The sequence below is a fragment of the Mya arenaria genome, chromosome 11, assembly GCF_026914265.1.
Source record: "Mya arenaria isolate MELC-2E11 chromosome 11, ASM2691426v1".
Lineage (NCBI taxonomy): Eukaryota > Metazoa > Mollusca > Bivalvia > Myida > Myidae > Mya > Mya arenaria.
In genome coordinates, this window is record NC_069132.1 from 15,601,896 (window position 1) to 15,622,126 (window position 20,231).

The 20,231-nt window shown below is 35.2% G+C and overlaps 2 protein-coding genes across 3 annotated transcripts in view; one reads left to right on the forward strand and one right to left on the reverse strand.

Moving 5' to 3' along the window:
* LOC128207877 (protein sel-1 homolog 1-like) overlaps window positions 1-8,326 on the reverse strand; it is a 39,485-nt gene extending 31,159 nt beyond the window's left edge. The window contains exons 1-4 of one of the 2 annotated variants that reach the window (XM_052911057.1): window positions 8,020-8,326; window positions 4,722-4,874; window positions 2,323-2,496; window positions 1,866-1,929 (exon numbers count right to left, since the gene is read on the reverse strand). In XM_052911057.1, the coding sequence (XP_052767017.1) occupies window positions 1,866-1,929; window positions 2,323-2,496; window positions 4,722-4,842 (359 nt within the window). In that variant the 5' untranslated portion in view covers window positions 4,843-4,874; window positions 8,020-8,326. Of the gene's footprint in view, window positions 1-1,865; window positions 1,930-2,322; window positions 2,497-3,545; window positions 4,875-8,019 lie in introns of both variants that reach the window. The other variant, XM_052911056.1, reaches the window with a different exon arrangement.
* Window positions 8,327-11,168: 2,842 nt separating this feature from the next.
* LOC128207880 (alpha-(1,6)-fucosyltransferase-like) overlaps window positions 11,169-20,231 on the forward strand; it is a 47,010-nt gene continuing 37,947 nt past the window's right edge. The window contains exon 1 of the mRNA XM_052911060.1: window positions 11,169-11,443. The gene's annotated coding sequence lies outside the window, so the exon portion shown is untranslated. The remainder of the gene's footprint in view (window positions 11,444-20,231) is intronic.

The following is a 20,231-nucleotide window of genomic DNA, read 5'->3' on the forward strand; positions in this document are numbered from 1 at the left end:
ATCTTCTATTTTTGTTAGGGATGGCAACGAGTACCCGATTACTCGAGTACTTGATAGAACGTCTGAGTACTCGAGTACCAAATCACTACTTGAGTACTCTGAAAAAAAAAATCAATAAAAATTACCAAACACACGATTTACAGACAAAATATCAGATCTGGTTAGTTGCCAAGAGGACAATTTATGGTCCCTCTAATCCCGCTGTGTACACAATTGATCCAATCAATTAGTTGAGAGTTGTTGTGATAGTTGCAAACTGTCAACAAAGGACCCTTTTTTCAAATTAGCACTGATGTCAATTAGCGAAGTTCTGATAGCGGTATTTTCACCTACACAATTCTATTGTATACCAATTAGAGACCTTTCACCAAATAATGGACGCTAATGAGCGAAAGAGTATCAACCGTTACGAGAATTGATTTCTTAATGGGCGTATTTTAACTATTTTTGCAATGATTATCACAATTGATTGGTTGATATTTTAAATCAAGAATTATGAATATCAATGAGGTAAACAACAATTACACAGTACGAAAAAACTATCATTTCAAAAAATAATAATTGTAGAGTAAACAACTGAACAACTGAACTTCGTATTGAATTTTGTTCACTATTTTTATGTATGCTATTAATTTTTGTTCATTTTAATTCTGATTGTTGTTCATTTCTGCAGTGCATACTTGTATCAAATGAAACGAATAAGACACATTAAAAGCCTGAAACAACATTTGTTTTCTTTTTATATCAATTTTAGTGAAAATATGTAATGAAAGTTTACTTTAAAGTTGAAAATGACCAATAAAACGACCAACGCACAATATACGTCATTAACGATACATGTATACACAATCCTGTCTTTGCGAACACATATTCAATTTTTCCGAGTAATCGAGTACCCAAGTACTCGATCGAACGATCGTCCGAGTACTCGAGTATTAATTTTACTACTCTTTGCCATCCCTAATTTTTTTAATCAGCATATTGTTTCTAGTCATTTTTTTACAGTTACCAAAATCTATAAAGTGTATGCTTAAGTATACGGGGATCATTCAAACACAATGCAGACACTGTACATAAACCATTGAATTAAAGTAATAATTATATTAATACATGCCAGATAAATTGTCAGAATCTGTTTCTCTGAATGTGTCAAATTTCATTCAGGTACATTAATTGTGCTTGATGTAGTTATATCTTAAAGTAAGTGAGGTAGAGCAAGACGATTCCACACTTTCACTTCATTTGATCTCGTTTTCATTTGTACAACGAGATAATTTTTAACCTATTAAAAATTAATATATTTTTTTATTATTTTTTTTAAATGATATTCTGACAACAGAGTGGTCAATGCCATAACAATATCACCATTGCAATGCAAAACTTGCATTAGGGAATTTTTGTTTTGTTGATGAAACCAAAGCAGGGAATTTCTAAGATCGCATAAAACTTTTACATTAAACAAATATATAGATGGTATTGCTGTAACTTCAAAGCAATTTGAAAAGTATCTTTATAAGATTACCTTAATTTATACAATCATTTAGACAACGTCAATAACTTAAAAACTTATTAAGAAAGTTTACTTATCTTTTGAATGACCCTCGTACAATCAGTTTTACCAACATTGTTATTGAAGCCAAAAACACTTCATTTTTTACTTTAAGAAAACAAATTATAAAAAACATATCACAGGGCAATAAAAAGGTTTAGAGTCGGGGCAAAAATAGGGTGGGTCAGGAAACCAGAAACAAACATTTATTTTTTTTAAGGTGAAAAGTAAAAGTGCATTTATAATAGTTTTGTCTGCAAGGATGAATTAAAGCTTTCACAGAAATGATAATCAAATTACAAATAAGGTCACTTACTGAATGTAGTCTTTCTTGTAGGAAATGTTGATCAACTTCTCACCTTCTTCAAAGTATTTCTGAGCTGAAAAAGCAACAAATACTGATTATGCAAGGGAGAGAACAAATGATATTATTGAAACTGAGTAAAGTCAATACTCCTTCTTAATAAGTCAGGTAAACTAAACTGTGCCATCTCAGACACCTAAAATGACAGCACAATCCTACCTTCCCTGTGTGTAAACAAATTTACACTATTGTGATAAGAGCAGGAATTTTGATCTATAGTATACAATACATTTTAAATAAATAACTTAATTTGATTCCTCCTACTCTGCGTTTGACTTTTTCCGATGTTTGACTCTGCTACATGTTAGTAAATATACATGTTAATCTAATGTTGACTTTGACATCAACACTAGCACTAGCAGATACATTCTGTGAAAAGGCAGTGTTTTGCAATGGAGGTTGAATGTACCTTCTTCCTGTTTCTGTCTTGCCTCTGGTGTCTCCTCCTCCTCCTTCTCCGCAAAGCGCTGTTTCAGGGACTCGAGGTGGGCTCTCTGCAAGGCCTCTGGTGTCAATGCCGTGGGTGGGGCCTCCGGGGACCTTGGGGCTTCACTACTCTCCGGGGGCTGGGGAACTACACTTTCTGTTCAAATTAAACACATAGATGTGGGGGGTCATAAAAAATTTATACATAAACTTAAAACAATGCCTCCTAACAGTCTCAATAATAAACTTCTACAATTATGATATGTAATACAGTCCAATATTTGTTTTAATTTACTTTGTCATAATGTTTGATTATCACATGTTTTATTGTACACTTTCTAACAGCCTTTTGTATCGCTTGTGATCCATAATACATTATGTTAATATGTATGTGGCTATATTATATTTCTGTTTCTATCAACGCCATTTGTTCTGCCACTTAACTGTGTGCCATCATTTAACATTGTATGAGATTGATGTCACTTCCTTTCTATAATGAAAGTGTAACACAGCAACATCTAGTCTGATTTAGATATTAAAGTTTTAAAAAATGTAATGTGTTTGTGTGATTTATCTTAATATAGAAAGGGTTATATTAGGAAGTTTGTGAATTACTTTTACTCCAATTTATTGATCACATAATAAAGTACAATAATTAACAAATCACCCTGTCTATACAAATATGATCAATTATATCATAGCATTAACTGCCTTATGAACAATGATATATATCACAATGCCAACTCTTTTCTACAAAAAATGGCAGATAATTACAATTTATATCATAAATGACGTTGCCATCATGAAAAAAACATCATGTACTTTACATGTATGTATAACTTTAAACCTATATAAGTATTATTAAACTTGTTAAACTATGATTACTTAAACAAAACTTAAACTTGCTCAGTTTCATTAACTTCAGAATGTGTTAAATAAATCTTGTATTGAATAACCACTCATATTATATCTGATATATATTTGTAGAAAGTAAATGGAATGTAATTTTAAAATATGACAAAAACACAAAATAATTATCATGGTATAAATTTAGTCCGAGCATGCATGTTAGTAATTGGGCTGGTACATACTTAATCTCCACCATACATTCTGCTACAATGCTTGTGAATGTTTGAAATCCAACCATTAGGAAGCCAAAGCATATAAATCCCAGTGATACAAGATCTCCCAACTACATTGTGTTACCTTTCACATTTTCAGTTGATAATGGCCTCAAATCTTCTTGTTCTTTGACATCTCTGTGAATATTTTGTGTTTTCTGGCCTTTGCCTGTAGATGTTCTGGTTTCAAACATGGACCCTGTAGGCTCTGTTTCAGATCTCTCTACAACTGGAGTGGAACTAGTTTTGATGGATTCTGTTGCAGTAAAAGGTGTGTTCACATTCACAACAGTATTTACAGTTAGCTCATTATTGTTTTCTTTTGTATTAGTACTCTTAAGTGTTTCCGATTCTGTCTGTTTCACCTTTGAAAGTCTATAGTTTTTCTTATCCTTGCCACTGTATGTTTGTTTGGTAGATTGTTCTTTGTTTGTTGCTCTCACACTTTCAGTAAGTTTAACATTAGAAGTTGACACGATAGTATCTGTCATTTTGTTCTCTGAATGACCTAGTTCAGGTGTTGCCTTTACTGTGGTCATTAATTTGTCTGCTGTTGTTTGTCCAGATTCCATTCTTGTCCCCTTCATCGGTGGTTCAGTAGGCCTGCTGGACAGTATTTCTGTTTGTGGTGGAATAGTATTCCCAATATGTATACTTTCATCTTCTGCAGAGGAAGATTCTGTTTTTCCAATACTGACTGACTCCAAACTTTCTAAAGCTTCATCTGAAGGAAAATCATTGTCTTCATCTTGCTCTTTATCATCTATTTCTTCCAGTAAGACATCAATACTTTCTTTAGAAACCTGCTTTTCCGCCATCTTCAGCATTTGTTCTGATATACTCCCTTTGTCTTTCACATGCAGCTTTAGGTCTTCTGGCATTACTCCCTGATCAGGCGTGCCAGATGTTGCCTGCTCCCCTTGATCTTGCATGAGCACATTTGAACGATCATTGCCTCCAAAATTGTCCTTAATGAGCTGTTCTAAGTTACCTTCTTCCTGCTCTTTTTTTAACTTTTCACTCAGTCTTTTCATATTTTCAACAAGAGATTCTTCTTTCTGACCAACTTCTTCAAAAACCATCACGTCCGGCTTCTCATTCCTGATATCAACAGTCTCCTTTTTACCTCCCTCAAAATCTTTACCTTGATCAATCTGGGATTTACTGCTTAAACTTTGATCATCAAAATTCAAATCAGATTCTTTTAAATTTGGATTCTCCTTAAGTAAAGTCTTTTCTCTGAGATCATGTATATGACTACCTTCATCATCATCATTTTTTGTAGATTCTAGGTTTCCCTTGTCTTGTGTGTGAATGTCAGCCTCAGCCAATCCGTATACAGCAACCATAAACAAGATGCTGGTGAAAACAAATCGACCCATTTCTCATGGAATATCAATCTCTCTCAAAAAAACTGAAAATAATAAAAATTTACAGTATTGGCAAACATTTGATTATAAATTTATCATTTTGAGTAACAAAGTTTGCTGGAGTGTCGACAATATAAGACTCATTATTACATCAGTTTAAGATTTGATTGCAAAATTAAAGCATTCAAAACATGTACCAGTTTAGTGTTCAACTTTAAGTATCAATAATACTTGTATTATATCAAATATACATGCTGACTTTATGATTGTTGATAAATGTATCTCATGGTCAATCTACTAAAGAATAAAAAGTCACATTTAATATAATTACAACTATCATGCATGCAACGTTCTACCATTAATCAGGTACAAAGTGTATTTCTGGCTCAATACCTGTACATACAAACTAATAACTTGCACATTTTAATAGATAATTCCACAGTATGTAGAAAGATGCTTGAAAAGTATAAACAAAATATGCCAGTATTTGAGTTACAAAAGATGATTTGGACCGTTCGATCTCTAGAAGTGTTTTAAAGCAAAAGGAAAAGTTTTCCTTCCATGTAAAAGCTAGAGAAAAGAGTTTTAGGTTCACATTTGAAATTTGAAATGGAATGGGGTGTGTTGCTGGATTTTTTAGTAAAAAGGCATGCAGTATAATAAAAAATGTTCAATTTCAATGTATTGGTTGCAAGCATATAAAGTTAATGTATGTATACAATTCACAAATTAACAAGAAATGTCATTTAAGTGTATTCTTTATGAGTTTTTCTATTTCTTCATCATGAAAAATGTAAATTAAAAAAACAACTTCATGCCCTAAATGTAACATATAAAACTTTTTGTTTTGATTTCAAACCATAAAAAGCATCAAATTAACATAACGGTGAACGGCCATGGTGAGCTCTAATTGAACCTAGTGCATACATGCCATATTTTCTGGAGACCATTCAGGGGGATTTGTTCAAAAGTCTGAAAATTCAGGGGGATTTTGGTAGTATTCAGGGGGATTTTTTAGCAGATGTAATTCGGCAAAATTTCAAAGTATTTTAAGACGCAAGTACGAAAAAAACAAATTGTATTAATTTTGAAAGGCTCCCAAGCGGATTATGTCCAGAATTTCAGGGGATTTGGGTCACATACCAGGGGTTTATCATCGCCATGTAGCATTACGGGCATGACACACGTGCCAATTCACCTTGTTTACCCCTTTTTCCAGCACTTCATCTGTATTTTTATGAGACACAGCCATAGGCCCATATTGCACAATAAAAGCACTCACTTGCAAAATAGAATACTTCACAGAAAAATATGTTTCAGAGACAATTTAATGGGCTTACCTTCCTCTAAAATTGGATACAAAATCTGCTGCCTATGATCATAAATGATGACTTTCAGACTAATAGAGAGAATGGAATGAATTATCAATATTTTTCATTTCAATTCCCAAATAGCCAGATTTGTTTGCTTCTGATAAAAAGCAAATGCATAATTTATTGTTTAAGTTCATAAACATATCTTCTTTTGGCATTCATCAAAAATTAAAAACATCACCACCATAATAAATAAATAAAAGTCATTTTATCCGAATTGTCTACTTTCAGTTTCTCTTCTGGAAGTTCTGTTATTTTCCGATATTTGCGATGAAGGTACACATGTTTTGAAGAACGCTTTAATTTGTTACATCCCTTCTGATTGGATAAAAACTATAGTTTTAACCAATGAAAATTGACCTTTTATCTGACCAGTCTAATTGACATTTCTTACGCAAATTCTGTCAGTTTCAATCAAAACAATGCATGAAATGTGCCTTGCTGATTTATTAAGTGTCACCCAATAGGTGTTGTTAAAACACACCATCAGTTGATAATCCAATTCAGCTTCAGGACAGAAAGAGCATTATAACTGTAAACAGGCATATATAATTAAACCCTGTGATAAATTTGCGTAATTTTAAACACATTTTTTTTAATTCCGGGGGATTTTCATCCCCCTCCGGGAGACCGGGGGATGGGTCGAAATTCCGGGGGATTTTTCCCCCTCCGGGGGATATGGCATGTATGCTAGTGGACAAGGGTGCTAGGGTATTCTAGGAGGAAAAGAGCACCTGGCATAGGGCTTTAACTCACAACCGCCAGAACACTAGGACAGCGCTCTAATCAACTGAGATAACCTGTAGGCTCTTTCTTAACCCAACACACTCCTCCTAGTTCTGTCTTCCATAAATTTAATGTAGATATTTATTTTTTGATGTTTACTACACATTAAAGGTATGTTACCAAAGACGAAAGTCAACCAGAATCAAATGACTACAATGATCTAATTAAATGAATCGGCAATCATATGACCATGATGATGACGATTGATTCAAATTTTAGCATCGGCTTCACATTGTTTATATATATATATAGTTGAAACCAATTGCAGTTGGGTTGAAAATAATTTTTATTAATAAAAACCATAAAAACATTCCAAATTTGTTATCTGTTCTAATCATTCAAAATAAACGTTTTTTGGTTTTAAAAATGTGTTTGTGAACTACATTTTACTTAATTTACCTGATATAATAGGTATTTTGTCTGTACAATGCATACAAGTGCAGTGGGCTTTTTATATTTATTTTCACTGCCTGTTCCATTCAATTTGGGAAGTTTTTTAAAAGGTTTTGGGAAAAATACAAAATCATGCTAGAATAGCAAATGAAGGAGCAAATATACACGTTTTTACTTTATTATGCATACATCATGCTGTAAAAGAGCTAGTCGTATCAAGATTTTGTTTATATTTAAAAAAAAAATCATTGCTTTTTTATTCATTCACAGAATCTGCATATAACTAAGTGGGAAAATATCATGAACTTTTGGGGAACAACCCTTAGAAGGCAGTAAATTGCACCAAAAAAATTCTGAAGTGAAATAACAGGTTGACATAAATATGTCACAAACTCCGGTTGGGTATGACGTTCTCTTTAGCGAACACATTCCAAAAGGCAATATATAACATGTTTGCTGAAGTTCTTAAGCAACAATCTTTCCCTATTAACCTGTAAGGCTGATCCAGACTCTGTTGCTCTTCTGACACTAGTAAAGTAAACCTGGGAGGAAAAGTGTGACAGGTGTGCTTCAGAGCCTTCGGGCCCATGACTAACAGAACATATATCATGTTTGAATACCATAAAAAAATACACACCATTAAAGTCTTCTTCATCAGCGTGAACGGGAGAAGTGCTAATATAAGTTATCTCCAGGTGATCGAGTGACAGTCACTCACTCACTGACCTGCTAAAAGTGACAGATCAGAGCCACTGCAATCAAAGGTCTATAACATTAAATTGAAAAGAAATATGAAGACAAAACTATAAATGTCTTATCAGACTTAACATTTTAAAACATAAATAAAGATAAATTCATCTCCTTTATTTAGCATTTGTACATATTTCATAAATATTGGACACGTAATGTTACTGAACATTTTTCTTACTCCATTTTGTTTACAGAATATGTTGGACGATTTAATTGGTTGGTAAATGAATACGTTGTCCAATAAAAATAATGCTTACTTTCGTAAGTTAAGCTAGCCTGGGTTACCTGCCCCTACCACTACTGTTGCTGTACAGACTACGCTGGGTACCAGACAAAAGTAAAGCACTGCCCACAAGAGTATTCGACCCAAAATGGTCTAGGTTATGAAACACTAAACATAAATCACCATTGAAGACGAGGTGGGACTAGTGAATTTTTCATATCTAAAAATGATTTATGAAAAATAAAATCTCCCCGCAGAATCGTTAGTACTGTAAAGATGGTGCATGTTCTATATGAGTCCATACAATTGTGTTATATCGCAAGTAAGTTATGAATCAGTGTGAATGGCCGTATACGTATAGATACATGTATATGTAATTTTAATGCGTCGGACTATTAATGATTCTTTGTTTGTCTTTCCTACATACATTTACACATAGTTACAACATTAGACGTTTTTCATGTGCATCATCATAACCCAGACGATTTTCAACACACGACAAACAATAAACTTTAATTAGGTTTCTATCTGGGACCAATAACTTCGTTCTTCTGATTTAACTTTAACCATACTCCCAGGCTATATATATATATAGCTTACATTTCGAATCAAATTACACATATTTGATGGTTAAAACAAATTGTTTAATTTTCAAACATATTTTAACGTCTGCACCAGGTGAATGTCATATGTCAAAAATGCGAAATGAATATGATTTCTATTCTTATGAAAAACATGTTTGTGGTGGTCACATGCGATGCATGGCCCAGACACGTGCGTAGGGATTACTTTGTCCTGCGTCGCCGTCGCCCGCGTCGTCGGAAGCCTGTATATTTCGATGAATAACTTTTGAACGCATTGTACGTAGAGGCTTCAAACTTGGTAAATACAATGTGGTAGGCGATGAAAAAGTAATTCATATGTTAGTGAAAATCAATTTTAAAATTAATCCTTCACCCAAAACATAGGCAGTAGATGAACACCGTCGATCTTTTGGTTAATAGGTCAAATGTTTAGTTTTGGAATTACATTAAAACCAACGTAAATACATTTTTTTATTAAAACTTACGTGTACGCGGATGATTCACATATAAATAAATCAGAATGAACCGTGGGTCACTACGAAAATTTATGTTCACACGTAAATTATTGCTAAGGTAAATATATTTTACTATGCCTATATACACGTTTAGACAGAATTCTTCAACTTCTACAAATCTTGTACCGATCTTTATTCTCACAAAAGTCTGTATATTCAGAACGGAATTGTTATACATTTATTTGTGACTGGCGTGGGTACTATATTCTGTAGTATAAATATGTTTGTACGGAAAGGTTCTAATTGTAGAATTTTTCAATTGTTTATAATAATGTCAGTGTCCATATTGTATTCTACCTGAGAGTAGGATTTAAAGCATGATATTGGTCTCAAATTCCATTAATTTGACTCTGTGTTTGTTTCAAGAATTTGATTCCATTTATTTTCTTCCGCATGGTTAATATATCGATGCAGAATACAGGGGGGTACACGTATTCCGAATCTGCAAGGCTTTAAGTGAGGTTTTGGAGCTTGATATGCAATATGGCGGCGAAACCATGACGAAATAGGATTTTTGGAGCCTGTTTTCGCCTGGTAAGTGGTATAAAGTATATATTTAAAAAAAATATCATGACGCACATTCGGCTCTACAATTACCATGCCTCACTCGGCTTTTTATTTCATGTGTCTAGGTTACGGAAAAAAAAGTTATTGAAGGAAAACCTTCGGCCAGTCTGTTGTTTACAAGTGTGGGAAGCGAGAATTTGATACTTTTTATGATGTTTAAGTTCCTAAATCACATATTTTTGCAATGCTTTCTGCTTTAACATTATTTAAATGTGGTATTTTAATTTCCTGACAGTTCCTTTGCTGTACAAGAGCCTTCATGGTAATTTTATTTTGGTTTAACCACCTAAATGTGTGCTGAAAATAGTTCAACCCCCTTTTGGCATCTGCACTGAAAGACACTTTTATAAATGAAAACAAACTGTGTGACAAATTAAACTTTGGACAAACGTTCCATAATATTATGACAAACTTTCCATTATATTAAACTATCACGTATTGAATACCTTCTATAAAAATATTTTTAAAGCGATTTTTTTGTCTTTTATTTACTGTCTAATTTTATTTTTCTCACATTATAAGTACTTACAACCAACTGATAAAAATAGAAACTAAAACAACCTCTTACCATTATTGTTGACAGTTATTTTTATATTTGCTAATTCATAAAGGTCACATCAGAAGAACCAGTAATAAAATGAAAATATTGTTTACTGTTAACACTCGAATTAACGTCATGCTTCTATTGATAGAGCCAACGATATGCCGAGATACAAAAAGATATCATCTCTGAGTTTAAACCGTTAAATTGTAGAGCCGAATGCGCGTCATGATATTTTTGAAAAATATACTTTATACCACTTACCAGGCGAAAACAGGTTCCATAAATCTTATTTCGTCATGGTTTCGCTGCCATCTTGCATATCAAGCTCCAAAACCCCACTTAAACCCTTGCAGATTCGGAATACGTGTACCCCCCTGGAATAGTATCTCTTAATTTTAAAATGTTTCTTCGATGAACGATGTTAAAGTGTCAAAAACTGTATTGTATAGCTGTATTGTTTTCTGCAATTTCGATAACTCGTTAAACCTGTTCTACATAACATGTTGGTTAGTATGTAACATAGTGAGGGTCGAATATTTTGAGGGTCGAAGTTACCGTCTCAAGTGTTTAAACCCCCCAAAAATATACCATTAGGTCTGTGAATGTATAATTTTACAATAAGCATATTTACATGTGTCGTTGATTAGTGTATGAAACGATCAAAATATACGAGCATGTATAGCCCCTGGCATGTATCAGTTTAATTAGTTCTGCGACTCATTCCATTAATTTGGCAGTAACGTCCACAAATATTTAATTGAATCTAACCTATATGAGTACGAACAGGTTCGAGTAAGTGCAACAGCGGTGTCGATGAATGTTTTCCACGTAATTTTTGTTGATCAAGATCTAGCTGTGAATCTACTTTGTTTGACTCGGTAAGTTATATCTTAAACGTACGATATCAATTATAATAAATATTTCACCAGGAACACACATAGTTCTGGCTTCCATAACTTTAATGTTAAATTTATTTTTTTGATGTTTACTTGTAGGGTTTGGATACAGCGTTCTCTTCAGCGAACACATCCAAAACGGTAATATACAATGTGTTCACTGTGTTCACTGAAGTTCTTTAGCTAGAACACACCGAAAAAAATGCTTTTAGTCAGTCAAGATTCAAGATTTATTCATGATCAAGGTAAATTACATGCATGTGATTATTACAAATGAACAAGAGTATAGTCAAAACAAAACATGATTTTAGTATAGAAACTCGTCAATGAGTCTTTTGACGATTTTTTTTATTATGGCAGACTCATGACGTCCACCATCCCAGCAAAAAGTAGCAAACGGTCCTTGCGCAGAGAATCCTCGCGGCCACAATTTTGAAACAACAATTCTTTTATAAATCCACATTTCTACGAAAATTTATTGCACCAGTCATTTGTAACCACGGCCCCCCAGGTCCAGGTGTATACCAGGGAAAGATGGGGATATGGGCCGTGTTTTTACCTTCCAGGTGGCCCTGCAGTGCCGGTTGAATGCGGTGGTTTTATCTTTGCGCCAAATATAGCGGGAATGTGCCTTACCTAGGGTCCCTGGGGTGCAGGGGCATTTGGCGGTTTTTTTACCAGTAGTTCTTACCCGCAGGGCGAGGACTTTGCCCCGGCTTCGTTGGACTGAAAGTCAAAGTCCCCGCTATTCCCTGGACCTGGGGGGACTTGGTTACAATTGACTGGTGCATAAAACACTTACATATGTTGATTGTTTATCAAGTATCCCGATATCTGTTAATCTGGGACATATCTGTCAGGTTTTGTACATATAATGGTATTCGTAACCCAGAATACATCTATGTAAAAATAACGCCTCTAATGACAAATTAATTCCAGTTAAATCACTGTCGGATATATATTGAACAACTTTGTCATTATTATTTAACATCGATGCACAACATTTCTATATATTCTTTCGCCCAGTGTTAAATGGTAGAGAGTTGTAGCATTACAGGGATACATAAGAAATGTCAAAATAATAAAAAAAATATCCTTGATCACTCATTATTCTAGCTGAAACGGGTTTGTGCAAAAACAAGAGGGGGGGGGGGGGTGAAAAATATTGAAATTGTATTTAGAGATGTATTTAATGATTGAAGCAGATAATAAAAGTTGAAAGATATTTTGCCAAAAATTTTTTTTAAATGCATTTAAATACAGGAGTTACCTTTCCATACAAATGAAACTTGACTGACACAGACAACAATTATGCCAATCGTAACAACTCGGCCATCTCCGGCAAGCGTCGAGATAGACCTCGTAAATACATTATAACAACTCGCCCATCTCCGAGGTGATCGGATTGTTGTAAAACTGTAAACCGCAGCCTTGCAGGAGCCCTTCATGTATATATATCATTATGTTTTGACAGTATGAAATGAAAAAAAGCATGTCAAACTCATATTTATTCGTTGGATATTTATCTTTTGCATACAGAACTAATATAAAATAACATTATCTGGTAATATTTCTTGTTTTTATGATATTTTATTGACACAATATGCTTTAACCCGGACCCGATCAGAATAACTACCCACTTTTGGTACAAAACAATTTGTACGTGAAAGATTTGCCATATCAAAAATCATAAAAAAATTCCATCAACGTACAATAATTATTATGCCCCCCTTCGAAGAAGAGGGGTATATTGCTTTGCACAGGCATGTCGGTCGGTCGGTCCGTCCGTCGGTCCGTCGGTAGACCAAAGCTTGTCCGAGTGATAACTCAACAATTCCTGGACGTATGGTTATCAAACTTCACATGAAGGTTGGGCCTGACCAGTAGATGACCCCTATTGATTTTGGGGGTCATCGGATCAAAGGTCAAGGTCAAAGTGACCTTCAATGGTAAAATAATTTTAAAGCTTGTCCGAGTGATAACTCAACAATGCCTGCACCCATGGCCCTCAAACTTGACATGGAGGTTGGGCCTGACCAGTAGATGACCCCTATTGTTTTTGGGGGTCATTGGGCCAAAGGTCAAGGTCACAGTGACCTTGAATGGTAAAAGGTTGTCTGAGTGATAACGTGACAATGCCTGCACCCATGGCCCTCAAACTTGACTTGGAGGTTGGGCCTGACCAGTAGCTGACCCCTATTGTTTTTAGGGCTCAATGGGTCAAAGGTCAAGGTCACAGTGACCTTGAATGGTAAAAGGTTGTTCGAGTGATAACTCAACAATGCCTGCACCCATGGCCCTCAAACTTGACTTGGAGGTTAGGCCTGACCAGGAGATGATCCCTATTGTTTTTGGGGGTCATTGGGCCAAAGGTCAAGGTCACAGTGACCTTTAATGGTAAAAGGTTGTCCGATTGATAACTCAACAATGCCTGCACCCATGGCCCTCAAACTTGACTTGGAGAATTGGCCTGAACAGGAGATGACCCCTATGGTTTTTGGGAGTCATCTGGCCAAAGGTCAAGGTCACAGTGACCTGGAATTGTAAAAGGTTGTCCGAGTGATAACTTGACAATGCCTGCACCCATGGCCCTCAAACTTGACTTGGAGCTTGGGCCTGGCCAGAAGAAGGTCCCTATTGATTTAAGGGGTCATTGGGCCAAAGGTCAAGGTCACAGTGACCTGGAATGGTAAAAGGTTATCCGAGTGATAACTTGACAATGGCTGCACCCATGGCCCTCAAACTTGATTTGGAGGTTGAGCCTGGCCAGAAGATTGTCCCTATTAATTTTAGGGGTCATTGGGCCAAAGGTCAAGGTCACAGTGACCTTGAATGATAAAAGGTTGTCCAAGTGATAACTCAACAATGCCTGCACCCATGGCCCTCAAACTTGACATGGAGGTTGGGCCTGACCAGTAGATGACCCCTATTGATTTTAGGGGTCAAAGGTCAAGGTCACGGTGACTTTGAAAGCAAACTCGACAATTCTTGGACCTATGATTATCAAACTTGACATGAAGGTTGCAGGGATGATAAAATTCCGGATTAATCCGGAATTCCGGATTTAAGGTCTCACGGATCGATTTTGAGATAGATGTAAATCCGTTGAGTTTTTTCTAGGGAGGGAGGGGTACAGGGAGCGAGTCGAGCGATGTTCGAACAATATGGGTACGAAAGGTGAGTTTTCCGGAAGTGTAAAGCCGGAAATTAACGAACATATTTACGTCTTGCCAATCGAGCTATATTATTGGTTAAGATAGCGTCGGGTGATTACGGAAATTACCGATCGGACTAGAAAACAGTATCCGGATGGTTCGTATCCGGATATGACAGACGACGAAGATTAAAAAACGAGTATTGGAAAAACACGACCACCACCAACTTCTAAAAACATCGATTCGTCGATTTAAAGGTATATTTGCTATTTAGTTTTAAGAGATATTCCCGAAACGTTACTTTTAAAGTTAATAGAATGTGTTAAAACTGAGAATGGCTTTTTGCGCATGTAGCAATATTTCGGACATCCCGATTCGGATTTTGTTATAATAAACGATTTTTATTTTACACATTTTATTTGGCCGATTGAAGTTTACGATGTGAACCGTTTCTTTATTGTCCTCATAATGTTTGAAGCATTGTTCTCAATAAGAAGTGGCTGTTGACCATAATGGAATGTTCAAACGTAAATCACTATCCCCACCCCTGACACATTCAAGGTGGCTGTAACAACCATTAAGCATTAGATAAGCGAGCAGTGTTTTTATCCCTTTACCAGTTTACCAATCACTTTTTATCATGTTACATAAATTGTGTTCTCTTTTATACCCTAGTTCTCACTTTTCTGATGTGATTTGCCCCATCAGTGTTTTATTTTTTTTTCACTAACAAGCCGGCGCGCACCGTTCATGTCAGTAACACTCGGAAGAGGGGTTGACATTAAACAGAGATAGATAGATAGATAAGATTGGGTTGTTTAAAATTTAAAGAAAAAATGAATTAATATTTTGTAGTAGTAATATATATTAAGTAAGAGCAATCAGTTTATTTTCTATTTGAGACAGTTCAACAAATCTTCTTGAGGACCCAGTTTGAGTGAGATTTAATTTCTATAGTTGTAATTTCTAATTTGTATTTCCAGGTATGTTGATGGTTCCAAAAGTCAGGGATGAACAGACACCTCAGCCAGTGCATCAGGTTGTTCCTGTCAATGACCGACAATTCAATTCAGAGGCCATGATTCTTGGATTTATGGCTGAACATGACCTTCCATACTCCCTGGTACCACATGTAGTGAGTCTTACAGTCATCGGAATTAGACTTTTGGATGAACAAGCCCGAATTCTTATACTATTGCTTGGAATCAAATGTTTGAACAAGCCCTGCTATATAAAATTCAGAATTTGAGCAAGCCCGGGAGACATTTTATCAGTGCATGGCTTGCGGGCTTGTGCTAATTTCGACCACTGGTCTTACTTAAGACACTTGCCAAAGATACAAAAGCTCTCAGCGAATTAAAACTTCAAATGTGTACAGCATTATATAAGATGATTTACAGAGAGGCAAGCCATTTCAATGATGAACTTGTGGAGGAGTTAAGTGACACTCGGTTTTGTTTGAACTTAGATGAGTCAACAAACACATAAAATGAGAAAACTGTTGCAGCTATTTTTGTGCTATAGAGAAAGAAATAGTGTTGAGACATTTGTCCTTAAAAATCACAAGGGCTGATTCTGAATCAATTTTCAAGGAATTTGGAAGCCTGTTTGAGAGACTTAAACTGTCGTGGGACAATATAGAGTGTGTGTTACTGGACACCTGTAACATCATGAGGAGAAAAAATCCAGCTTGGAGACCAGAATACGTCAACTTGTCCCTCACCTCATAGACATTGATGGTGACACAGCCCGCCATGTCCACAACGGTTACCCTGCCAAAGCATTTACAGTCCCATTTGGATATTACTTGGAATAATATATATAAAAATTAATAATATTATATTCTCATCAAATGTGCAGATAATGGAATAAATACTCTTATGTCTGATATATAAAATTTGAATAAATAAAACTTTACAATAAACATTTGCAAGCTTGATATTTGATATGTTATTCATTATTATTTATCAAACATCCCACAGTATAGACTATTCATACACAGGCATTTGATCATAGCCAGTTGAGTTTTATGGGAAGTGGACAACTGAACCAAAATGTCAGGTACATGTCTTATGCCTGTGACTTAAGGTAAAAAAGTAAATTTAACTTCACTGCTAAGATTCCTGATAATTGTTCTGATTGCGGAAGTCTCCTGTTGGACATAATTATATCTACCAAACTGAAAGGTGTACTCCTTCAACACTATTCTAAGGCAACAAAGGGTATTAGAAACCCTGAAATACTGAAAGCTTCGGGGGGTTCGCCCCCCTTGTCCCCCCACCAGGGCTTTGCCCTGGACCCATCGGGGGCCTTTAGCGGCCCCCAGAACCCCACGCAGACATTTTCAGGATTGGCAACTTGTCCCTGTTATCATCCCTGAGGTTGGGCCTGCCCAGTAGATGACCCCTATCGACTTTGGGGGTCATCAGGCCAAGGTCAATGTCACAATAACCTTTAACACAAAAAAAGTTAACAAATCTTCCCCCACTGATATCTCAACAATGCCAGAACCTATGATCATTAAACTTGACATGGATGTTAAGCCTGACCAGTAGATCACCCTTTAATATTGATTTTAGGATTCATAGAGCCAAAGGTCAAGGTCACAGTGATTTTGAATGGTAAAAGGTTGTCCGAGTGATAACTCAACAATGCCTGAACCCATGGCCTTCAAACTTGACTTGGAGTTGCATCTGACTTGTAGATGACCCCTTATGATTTAAGGGGTCATCGGGTCAAAGGTCAAGGTCACAGTGACCTTGAATGAAAAAAACTTGTCTTGTGATAACTTGACAATGCCTGCACCCATGGCCCTCAAACCTGATATTTAGGTTTCTGGTGACCAGCTGATGACTCTGGATTTTGAGTTCATAGAGTCAAAGGTCATGACGGTCATAACACACTTTATCCTCACACTTTAATGGTCATAATCTTAAAACAGCAACAAATCAGCTGTCATTTCGGTCCATGCATATTTCATTCAATTGTCCATATAATCATGACAACATGGCGCTCAGGGGGGGCATAATGTTTGACAAACATCTCTTGTTATTTGTAGAGGTTCAGAGGGGACGAAGCCTTCCTGAAGCTGCTGGGTTTGAAGCATTTTAATGGCCTTAGATTGCATTTAAACATACCTTTACATGTTGATATAAGACAGACAAGAAGTTGGAATATCTCTTAAAAAGCCTATATTAATTGTATTAATGTAAAGCTTGACTTCTATTTTTAAATATCTGGAATGTAGGTCAAGATAACTGCGAGGCCGTAAAGATGCGCATGTGCCCTGTGACGTCATTCCCATGTGTGCTACATTTTGATCTTTAAGCGTATTAAAGCATTGAATGGCATTTTTAGAAAAATACTGATAAAACAAGATGAAACCTTGCAAGTGTGACCAAAGCAAGCCTCTGTATTGATCTAGATCATTGAATAACCAACCGGTCACCGTGATTTATGCCTTGTTCGGAAATGTACAGTCAACCAGTACAATTTAAAAGTTTTTATATCATAAAATGTTCAAAACAAAGATAAATTTTTCCATTATAACTTATAAGAAGGATGAGTTATCGAAAGTGTAATATTATTATTTTACAGAATAATGCAAGCCTTTTAAATTATTTCCTATCTTTTTTATTCATAAGTCGTTTTTAGCTCGACTATTCGTAGAATAAGGAGAGCTATACTACACCCTGGCGTCGGCGTCGGCATTGGCGTCACACCTTGGTTAAGGTTTTGCATGTAAGCACCTTTAAGTCATTATCTCAGTAGATACATCAGTTATTGCATTGAAACTTTGGATATGTATTCCCAACTATCTAACATACTAAATTAATGAAGTTAGATAACAATTATTTGAATATAATGCAAAAAATAGGCCTTTATTATTCGACTTAGAAATTCTGGTTAAGGTTTTGCACACATAGATTAATATCTCAGCAACTACTTGAGGTATTGCATTGATACTTGATACAATGGTACTCAACCATCCAAGCTACTAAATTAACCAAGTTAGATAACTCTAGTTTGCATTTAATGATAATAATTGCCCTTTATTATTTGACTTAGAAATTCTGTTTAAGGTTTTGCATGTAAGCACACATAGGTTAATATCTCAGCAACTACTTGAGGTATTGCATTGAGACTTTATACAATGGTAGTCAACCATCCAACCTAATTAATTAACCAAGTTAGATAACTCTAGTTTGCATTTAATGCAAAATAATTGCCCTTTATTATTCGACACAGAAATTCTGGTTAAGATTTTGCATGTAACCACATTTAAGTCAATATCTCAGCAAATATATCATGTGTTGCATTGAAACATTAGATATGTATTCCCAGATAACACTTTTTTGAATATAATGCAAATTATGGGCCTTTATTATTTGACTTAGACATTCTGGTTAAGGTTTTGCATGTAAGCACACATAGGTTAATATCTCAGAAATTACTTGATGGATTGCATTGAGACTTTATACAATGGTACTCAACCATCTACTTAAATAACCAAGTAAAATAACTCCAGTTGGCATTAAATTAAAATAATGGCCCCTTTTTTATTCGACATAGAAATTCTGGTTAAGGTTTTGCATGTAACCACTTTAAAGTCAATACCTCAGCGAATTCATCTTGTATTGCATTGAAACTTTACACACAGGCTCCCATCTATTTAACCTTCTTATTTACTCAAGTAAGATAACTCTATCTTTTATAATATATAATTTTTGCCCCTTTATTATGCGACTTAGAAATTCTGGTTAAGGTCTTGCATGTTAGCACACATAGGATAATATCTCAGCAACTATTTGATGTATTGCATTGAGACTTTATACAATGATATTCAACCACCCAACTTAATTGAATAACCAAGTTAGATAACTGTATTTTGCAAATAATGGCCCTTTATTATTAGACTTAGAAATTCTCGTTAAAATTTTGCATGGAACCGCATTTATGTTAATATCTCGGCACACCATGTATTGCATTGAAATCTAATCTAACATTGATCCTACATGTTTCAATCCTTACATTGAAAAGTGGCGGAATAGTCGAGCGCGCTGTCTCTGTGACAGCTCTTGTTATTCATTAGTTCCTGAAGTTTGTAACACAAAGTATTTGAACGAGTATTGTAACAATGTGCATTTGAAAAAGCACGAATAGACTTGAACAAGCCCGAAAAAATAAAACTTTGAGTATTTACCACAAAATTCGGAATATCGCGTCAATCATGAAAACTTTCATATAAAAATACGGTAGTTGGTTAAATTAAGGAATATAATGCATACTGCAAAATGATTTGCTGTATCCCTATTCTAAACATGTCAACTTTTGTTATGCGGCCTGCGATTGTTTAATAGTTAATCTGGCATTCAAGTTTTGTTGCTTGATTCATTGAGAAAAAAAGATTGATCATTTGTTTTGGAATGTCATGTCTTGATTCATCTGTAAGTTTGTCAGTCCAATCCATGCATCTATTCAAGCAGCTGCAATTGATAACATTTTGGAGGCTTGTTTAAACTTGATTTTTCAACAGTATTTCAAATGCATAACTACAGAGTAAATAATTTCAATAAAAATTCCATTTTTTAAATGTAAAAACTAGATGTCGATGT